This window comes from Plectropomus leopardus, chromosome 8 (assembly GCF_008729295.1).
Source record: "Plectropomus leopardus isolate mb chromosome 8, YSFRI_Pleo_2.0, whole genome shotgun sequence".
Classification (NCBI taxonomy): domain Eukaryota; kingdom Metazoa; phylum Chordata; class Actinopteri; order Perciformes; family Serranidae; genus Plectropomus; species Plectropomus leopardus.
The window spans coordinates 29,131,225-29,140,821 of NC_056470.1; the positions used below are offsets into that span (position 1 = coordinate 29,131,225).

At 42.8% G+C, this 9,597-nt stretch overlaps 1 protein-coding gene across 1 annotated transcript; it reads right to left on the bottom strand.

The window, feature by feature from the left end:
* Positions 1-738: 738 nt before the first annotated feature.
* xkr5l (XK related 5-like) lies at positions 739-8,442 on the bottom strand. The gene is made up of 3 exons (XM_042491828.1): positions 7,890-8,442; positions 3,861-4,060; positions 739-2,728 (listed from the first exon to the last, which is right to left on the bottom strand). The coding sequence occupies exons 1-3, from the start codon at positions 8,423-8,425 to the stop codon at positions 1,773-1,775; spliced, it is 1,692 nt and encodes a 563-aa protein (XP_042347762.1). The 5' UTR covers positions 8,426-8,442; the 3' UTR covers positions 739-1,772.
* Positions 8,443-9,597: the final 1,155 nt, after the last annotated feature.

Consider the following 9,597-nt stretch of genomic DNA (forward strand, 5'->3'; position numbering starts at 1 on the left):
TTGTGTGCAGTGGAGAAAATTTAGAGATACCGATGCTGGACGACGGTTTGTCGTACATCTGGCTCACACAGAAGTGAAACAACTGGTTGACATTAAATGTAGAATTTAAACAAAGAGCCCAAAGTGGGAAAATATCTGTTGTATGAAAACCAAAAGTAAAGACAGATATTTTAAATTTTAGAGTGAACAACACCAGAATTCCTGAAGTTACTGGAGGGTATAAATGGCTTGATAGAAACCAGATAATCTGCAACCTCGGTAATGACAATTGTGCGGGACATGAATATCGTATTTTGTTTTAATGTACAATTAAGTAACATTTGTTGCACTTTAGCCATGTCGTGTGCCATTGTTTTGTTATTATATGTTACGTTTGTGCTCTATACTATGTGATCATGGTGCTGAGTCACATGAAATAAATGAAATAAAGTAAATCTTCCAATAATTAATGGATGATGAATTAATTATTTTTGGGTTTAAACAGGTCCTTTTTGAGTAAACTTCTCTTGAAATCAATTACTCAACCGTCTTATGTACCAAATTAAACGTTTCCTCCTAGGATAGTTTTAAACAAATTATACGGAAATGACGGACCTGCAAAATAAAGTGCTACAACAAGTACCACATGCCTGTACCATCAATAATATCAAAGCTATTTCGAGTCTGGAGTCTGCAGCTATTTTTCCCCTACATTATTCAGACAACAAAGTATGGATACAGTACATTTACAGACAGTGCTGTCCCTCTGTAATGTCCTCTTCATTATACAGTTTAATTTACATGGAAATGAATGTCCTGTTTCCTTTGCTGTGTGAGATGGATGCAGTATGAAAATACAACTGTTGAGAGTCCTATCAGTAGAATACATCCTGTAAATGTAAATCATATTGTTCAGCACATACACATTCTGAATGAAGGTGCGTCTTATTAGAATAATAGTGATGGCATGTCCCATAAACAACAGATTGCTTGTAAACACACACAAATCTCTTTTTTTTGTTCTAGCTTACCTCGAAAAACAAATATAGTACCACAGGAATGTTGTAAATCCCACTAACAGCATGAAAATGCTCAAAGCCTTTTCACAAATAATCACATTTTCAACAGTTTTTTTACATTCAACTCAAATGTTGCTTTAAACTGCCCTTCAGATACGAAGCAGCGTCTCAGAGACTCCTTCAACATGAGTGAGTAGTTATGGAAAATCATGGTCATCAGTGCCCGTGTTGGATTTATTGTAGATTGTGTTTAAAATGACAGTGCGAGTTCGCCGTCTTTAAACGCCTCTCACTCCTCTACATCCTGTTCAGTGATGTTGAAGTTGTAGCTGCCATAAATAATCATGCATGTTGAAGGCTCGTCTCTGTGTCGACCGCCTTGAGAGGATGTGCTGAAGCACCTTCACTGAGGAGGACTCTGCCTCTGATTGATAATCACCTCCACTTCTCTGCCAACCTGTGCTTCTCTCTAACTTCAGCGCACAGCGAGCTTTGCTGCTACCCTCTTCCTGTACCACACCCTGCCCTGAGAAATGATACAGAAACCCAAATATGCACCATCATTAGACAACATCACAGCACTTTGCCTTTGTAGAAAATAAAGACGCCACGCTCCGTCCTGCGGCTGTTCGTCTTCACCGCCTCACAGTACAGAGAGCAACCAAGTGGGCGTGGAGCTGAAACAGACTGCTCAGAGAGAGTCATCCACCTGCCGTTTTATTACGGGCAGGGCGTCCACACGGCAGCGAGCTGAGTCACAGCCCCTTCAGCACATCACACGGTGGTCTCATACTCCATCACTTCTTTGGGTGTGCCCAGACAGCGGTATTGAATCCTTGGCGTGACCGGGGCGGCGCTTTCAAGCACCAGGATGGTTTTACGCAGCCGTCGGTCGATGAAGTGAGCGTCCCAGGCCGGGTACTTCTTCCTGGGCAGGTCAATGCGGATGACAGGCCCCTCTGTCCTGGGTGTGAGGTTGGGCACCGGGGCTTGAGCTCCCCGAGGTGGTCGTACCTGAAATACATCTCCGTCTACCGCAGACCCCTGCTCTCTTTCTGACCCTTTAGTTCTCTGAAGGGTCCTGGGGGGGCTGCTGACGAGGTCAGGCGGGAGGCTGGTCGCCGGGGAGGCCAGTGACTCCACAGGCACCTCCTTCTCTACAATATGAGCCCACCCTGAGACGGGGCCGTCTGGGTGCAGCAGACAGTAATACACAAACATGAAGAAGGTGCCCAGAGCGTAGCTGCTGGCCACAATGCACACCATGATGACGGCGTAGAAGTCTGAGGTACGAGAGCCGCGGTACAGGTACCAGGCGGTGGTGAGCGCCACGTTCTCAATGAACACAGTCAGGCTGTAGATGAGCATCCTGCAGCGAGTGTGTCCCTCTCGCACACTGAACCAGCAGAAAACGTACACAATGCCCACCATCATGTTGTAGATGATCTCCTCCCATTTGGACATGCAGAAGTCCGTCTCTCCTTGAATTATCCAAAACGTCATGATGCACCAGTGGGCCACGATGAAGATGCCAAAGTAAAGCTGGAACACGGAGGCGAACAGGGCGAAGGCCAGAGTGCGAGCACCGATGGTGAACAGGTGCCAGAGAATCTGAACGATGACGGCCTTGTAGGTCATGGGGAGCTTATCGTCTCGGGAGTCCCTCAGGACTTTCTGGTAGGAGGCGACCATCCAGGCGAGGGACATCAGCGAGGCAGAAGCTGAGAGCCCTGAGGAGACAGAGGGAGGAGAGAGACTGAGCTACTGTCCTAAATGCAGAAACCAGAATGACGACCATTCGGTTGTGTGTCTCTGTGCACCTGTCAAGCTGCGCTTACAGTTTACTTCCGTGTCTGATAGTCAAAATCAGGAAATTCAAAATTGTCTGAGAAAAGTGTAACCAGATGTTGTCGACATATTGAGCCGGTATCTACTTCAAATTCCCTGGGTTATAAATGAATGACCCCCCGTCTTTTAAGGCACATATTCAGTATAGTGTGAAAAAGCTGAAGCTTTCACTTGGCTTTTATTTCAGTAAAAAGTCTTGATTTTCTTTTTGTGGGAAAAGGAACTGTGAAATTGTTAAGGGTTATGATGATGGGCTGTATCTGAATGCTGCTGCTCACTGTCTTCAAATGCTGGACAGTGTTTATAATGGGGCTCTGATATTCATTACTAACTGTGGATCTCTTACTCACCATCGTGACTTGTACTCAAAAGAGAATTCGCCTGCTTTATGTACACGCCGCCTCAGGCGCTGGTATAATTTTTATTTACAATGCTATTCTTGGTAAAATTCCTACCTACTTATCTTCACTTTTGAATATGAAATATGGGAATTATAATATCCATTCGCAGCACTTTTTGCATCTTGTTTGCCAAAAGTCAGAGCTGAATTAGGAAAAAAAAGCTTTCAGGTTCTCTGCACCTACAGCATGGAACAATCTGCAACATGATCTTAAAATTCAACACATGGTGACCTTGAATGAGTTTAAAAGCATGAAATCTACTGAGTCCAGGCTGTCTGTGTGGAACTGTTTTATCTGATTGTTCTGTGTTACTCATATCTGTGTTCTTTTATGTGAATTTTATTTGTTGTTGAAACTCTGTGTTGCTGCTATTCTTGGTCTGGTCTCCCTTATGAAAGAGATATTTTATTTCAATGGGACAAACCTGCTTAAATGAAGGCAAAAAGAAATGACAGGATGGAAATGCCTCTGAGGTGTCTCGCCATTTAGCACAGCGAGAATATACATTACTCTGCTCTGTGGGGGCCTGATTGAGGCGAGCACAAGTGACTCATCATGCACAGCGTGGGCTGCAGACGTGTGACTGACTGACTGGTCGTTTTGGGACACTCACCCTGAAGGGGCAGCACCTCGCTGGCCTGGATCATGATGCTGAGCTGCAGCACGAGCTGAGGGGCACTCTTCAGGAAGGACTCGAGCAGACGCAGCATGCTGATATCAGCGCTCTCGAACATCATGCGCCAGTAGTAGTGACGGCGCTCTGGGTCTCTGTGCCAGCGGCTCTGCACGCCCAGATACAGGGCATGGACATACCTGTGCGTCAGAGACAAGACACAATTCAGTGAATCAGGTTTTGTGGGGAAAAAAGTGAGACTGAAGAGAATTTTAGGTCTTAAATACTGCGCTTCAAAAACTTTTGGACATCAAACACAGACTCTCAGAAGTCATAACTCATTATTCCAAACTCTGGGAGCTGTCAGAAGTTCTTGCCAAAAAGCTGGTTGCTTGCTCCTCCGGGATTTCGACGAGACTCAAACGGAACTAAGAAGCTCTGTGGTTTTAACAGGCGTCGGAGGGGGTGAATGTAGAGCATGTCTGCAATCTCTCTTCAAATAAAATAAGTCAAGAGGGCTGCGGAGAAATATGATAAAAGAAATCCAAATAAATGCTCTCAATCTAGGTGAAGGTTAGAGGGGAGAAAGAGCTCACTATAAATCCCTCGTTGAACTCCTGAGCTTTGCTGAAATTCAGTCCAACCCCCATCTCAGCTTGTTCTATAATGACCTTGTATAACCAACACACATTATTTTGTAGACACACCGGTTCACATGCATGTGCTGTGTAAACATGTTTCTGCACAAATGTGTGGACACATATTTGTACCATGCAAACACACAATGTGTACGCCATTAACTTTATCATTACACAGCACTTAACCCTTTAACACATGTACGACATCAGTGTACTTGTGCTGCGTTCAGATAACTTTCACATCTATTTACACCTTTGGACCCCCCCCCCAAAAACCCAAAAAAAAAAAAAAACAAAAGACCAATACAAGATTTAAAAAAAAATTAAATTAAATTGTAAAAGGGGACAAGAAATTACCTGAAAATTAGCTGTGGGGAATATTAGATGTAAAAAAATAAAACAGGGAAAAATGTCCAGAAACCCATAATAATATATTTAAAATTATGTTACAGAAAAAAAATACAAATAATAATTAAAAAAAAAAAACAATCAATACTTTATTTTTAGCACTATCTTCAGGTCTTGTTCTTTCTTTCTTTTCTTTTTTATAACTTTTTACCAATTTATTTCTATTTTTGGGACATTTCTTGTAAGATAAGTTACTTATTGCCTTTTTCCCATGTTTTTGAAAGACATCCACCGTTTTGCTCAGGTTTCAAAGGGTTAACTGTTTGAAAAATGTAAGTGGTTATCACGTAGGACTGAAGCTATAAATATGTCAGTAATTGCCTTGGGGAGAAGGGTCAGAGGAGCCCTATGTCAACAAGCCCGGTGAACCACAAGGGAGTTTGTGTAACCCTTTTTTGTTCTGCTTCCTGCTACACAAAGTGTGCCTTGGGATGTAACACACTGAGAAAATAGAGCATATGTGCAGTAATGAGGGTCAAAGACTCATAGGAGGACACGCACATGCACACGCACACACAAAGGCAGAGTTTCATCGCTCGCTCTGTAACACAACGCCACATCCCATCTCTTGTGCGCTGACATTTAATTCTGGTAGCTGGCCCAAATTGATCCCGGTTCACCTGACTAACAGTGTATCAGTGACGGATCATTCCTGAGTTAACAGCTGAGGGTAAAACACACAGCGGTAATCCTCTTAATGTGCAGACACGCTGGCCTGAGAGCAGCGGCAATGAGCGGAGCACACACAACAGCTTTAATGGCATTACCGGTAATTCTGTGCCGCCACAATGTTTTAATGTGCTCCTGGACACTCTCTCTCTTTCACACACACACACACACACACACACACACACACACACACACACACACACACACACACACACACATAGAAGTCTCTAGGAGGAAGTAAGGAATCAATATATATTACTCATACAGCTGTCTAAAGAGGCAGGAAGAGAGAGACCACAAAGAGAGACACAGACAGGGAGATTACAGGCCTGCAGATGAATCTAACAATTGATTTGCATCTGATTTCATCATTCAAGATCATTTGTCCCAAAACCCTTTCAAACTTGTGCAAACTGGTTTGATTTGTTTCAAAAAATACGGGGAGAAGGCAACATCAACTTGACAACACATGGCCCAAAAAATGACTATAAAGTGTTAAAAAACATCTTTAACATACATTTAAATATAAAACTATTATAAGAATAGTTTTGTGGACATTTTTCCCCTTTTTGTGATCATTTTCTAATAATCCCCCTTTTTTAAAACTAATTTTAAGGTCATTTTTAGCAATTTGTGGGACATTTCTTGCCACATTGGTCATCACCTTTTTCCATGTTTTCAAAAGCAATAAAACCAATTTGTTAAGGTTTCAAAGGGGTCAAATAGCTTGTGAACGGCATCTAAATTAAGAAAACTGATGCTGATCCAGGTTTAAAAGGATTAAGGTATGTCTATTAAAGTTATCTTTAAATATCATCATGTTTGGTCTAACCGTCCTCCCACCACAGTTCAGCTGGATGCCTCCTCCTGGCTGGCAGCACTTCAAGCCTGTCAAACCCAATCAGAGCACTCTAAGCTTGAGCGCCGCCTCACCATCGCTGACTGAGTAGCTGACCTACAGACCTACTACAATCCGTGTGAGAGTAAAGTGTACACTGGTTTGTTTTGAGTCTCAGAGCGAGCCTGGTAATTAAACATGTTTGGGCTCAGCTGAGAGCAACAGACTGAATCTAAAAACTGCTGGGAGATTTGAGATTATGGATTTTTGCAAACATAAGAGCAGCGGCCTCGAGCTATAAGAACTGAAAATACAATAAACAGTGAAAGGGAGGCGAGATCGCACACTGTAAAATCTGACAAGTTGATCTCACTGAAAATAATCTTGGAAATCGGTTTAAAAAATGAGTAAATATAACAATCAATCTTTATTTATGTTTACTTTATATCTAATTGTAAAATTCACTTGAAATTGAAAGTGGAAGTGAAATCACTGTGTTGTTTCTAACTTCAGTAAACCAAGTTTGTCTGACAAAGAGGATTTTGGCTATGATGAATTTAGGAGATCACTGATTATAAAACTGTGAGGCCTCTCAGGTCATCAGGTTTTAGAAAAAAATCTGTTCCCAGCATTAGATCCAGTACTGGTGAAGGTGTCTTCAGTTACTGTGGTCCTGCTTGCTGGAGCAAGCTGCCTGAAGACACCAGGTCCAGCACAACCGTGTCCACATTTAAGAACAAAATTAAAACTGTCTTGTTCTCCCAGGCTTGTGGTGTGTGTGTGTGTGTGTGTGTGTGTACTCATTAGATCACACTTGATTGTGTTGATGTTTCTGTGCTTTGTTATTATGTTGATGCTGATAATAACTGCTCTTGTCAACTGTATGTATATGCTACTTATGTCCTCAAATTTTCTGTCATCTGTTGTCTATGTAACGCACTTTGAGTATATATGTATCTATCTATCTATATAAATAAATATATACAAAATCAACCTATCAGATTTTACAGTGTAAACAGGGAACAACTCCCATGACATTTATTCATTTTCTTCAGCACTCAGGCTGCTTCTTGCCCCAAAACCCTAAAGACAAAGGGATTTATTTTTTTATTTTTCCTATATAAGGCGATTGGTGTGGATGAGTTGATGATTTGATGATTGACCTAAAAGCGCGTGAGGGGGCTGGGGGGTGTGGGGTGGGTGGAGTCTGAGTCTCCCTTTCAGTGCTGGAGAGAAACGTCAAACAATACAAAAAGACATTCTGGCATTTTGGGCACACTCCTCCCTGAATGATTACGTTTCATAAGCGTTTAGCTACAGGGAGTGATGCTGGGCTTTGGAGAATGCATGTGCACGTACACGCGCGCACACACACACACACACATACACACACACACACACACACAACACACAACACACACAAAGGCAGAATGTGTAGTTTCCCCACTTCTCAGACCTGGTTATGTTTATTCTTACCTCCAGACCTGTGCAAGCTGAAAGATGTGAATGATGGCCTGGAAGAGCCACATGAAGGCTCTGCAGCAGCCCCGGGCTCCACCCCCGGTGCCCGGCCCCGGCAGCATCCCGGTGGCGGCGGAGCGGCCAGCGCCCCGCTCGCCGCTGTCCTTGATGCTGAAGTCGCTCTCCTCCGCTCCTGACGCCGCCACCACGGCTGCCGCAGCCGTGCCGCTCTCGACGGTCTCCGCGAAATCGTAGGCGAACCATCGGAAGCTCAGCACTTGCACGACCACGGACGGGACTATCACAAAGACCAGAGTCAGTGCAAAGCACCAGTATTCACTCCTTAGGTAGTAGTCCGCGGCCAGCCACAGGTCTGAGGCCCCGTCCGAGAAGAACACCAAAAGGGCGCACAGCGTCCAGCAGCAGTCCGGGAGGGAGTAGCGCTGCTCAGCGGGACGGCGCTGGGGACGCCGCGGGTCCGACCTGGAGGGACACTCGGGTGGGATTTCGTTTCGCTGAGAGACGGGTGCACCATCAGATTTCGCGGCCATGTTTGTTGTAGGGAAGAGAGTGAGTAAGAGATGGGAAAATGATGGAGGGGGGGAGGGGGTCGCGTAGCCTGTCGGTCTGTGTGCGCGTGTGGGAGAGAGGGAGGGGAGAGGGGGCAGGGAGGAGGACCAGGGGAGGTGAGAGAGATGGGGAGGCACCGCCGCTCATCAATCAGCAGAGATAATGGAGAGAAATAGGATTTTAATTGCGACCGTCTGATGCTTTTAGAAATAATAATAACAAGGATTTCTCTGCAGCTGCTACCTGAGGTTATTATCGTACCTGAGGTTATTATCGTTCATATTCCCGCACAGGTAGCACGAGCTCTACTGACACAGCACGTCGACACGCGCCCCCATCAGCGGTGTATCCTTTACTTTGGTAGCCGAAAAGTACTGAGACCACTATGTCAAAAATACTATGTTTTTAGTAAAAAGTCATGGACTGAAAATGGTACTGAAGTGAAATTAAGTGTAATCAGTAAAAATGTTCTTAAAGTATGAAGTAAAAGTACTCAACGCAGAGAATTCTTCCAAAAAAAAGCTCAAAATTATTTTAAAAAATTGAAAAAAAAACACACCCCCAAACCAATATTTATTATAAAAAGTGGACGAAACAAACCTCAAAATTATATAAAAAGAAAAACACCCCCAAAACTCACAAATCTTTGAAAAGTAAACATAACACCAATATAGCAAATGGAACATCCCAGAACTCCAAATTATTTTTTAAAAAAAATTACCCAAAGAACATGTAAAACCAACTCAAAACCATAAACAAATCCTCAAAAAAAAAAACCCCTCAAAAATGAAAAAATTTTGAAGCCCCCCCCAAAAAAATAATTTACAAAGTTGGAAAAAAAAAAGACCAACCACCAAATCAAAATTATAAAACAAACAAAATTACCAAAAAATATTTTTTAAAAAAACCCTCAAAACTATAAACTAAATAGCACCCCCCAACACGCAAAATTATTATTTTTTTTAATTAGAAAGACTTCAATGTTTATCAGAATAGTTAGCCATGAATTTTCTGTGAATCGACTGATTCTAATTTTTGCAGCTGTACCTCTATATAAACTGTTTAATTTATAACTAACATCATATTTTAAAAACCCTTATGTCTGTCATGCAAAAAATATTAATTTGTAAAGTAACTAAAGCAGCCATATAAG

Coding starts and splice junctions, on each gene's coding strand:
- xkr5l (XM_042491828.1), bottom strand. CDS start 8,425: ATGGCCGCGAAATCTGATGGTGCACCCGTCTCTCAGCGAAACGAAATC. Junction 4,061..7,889: donor CAGCTTGCACAGGTCTGGAG/GTAAGAATAAAC, acceptor TCTGACGCACAG/GTATGTCCATGCCCTGTATC. Junction 2,729..3,860: donor CGAGGTGCTGCCCCTTCAGG/GTGAGTGTCCCA, acceptor CTGTCTCCTCAG/GGCTCTCAGCTTCTGCCTCG.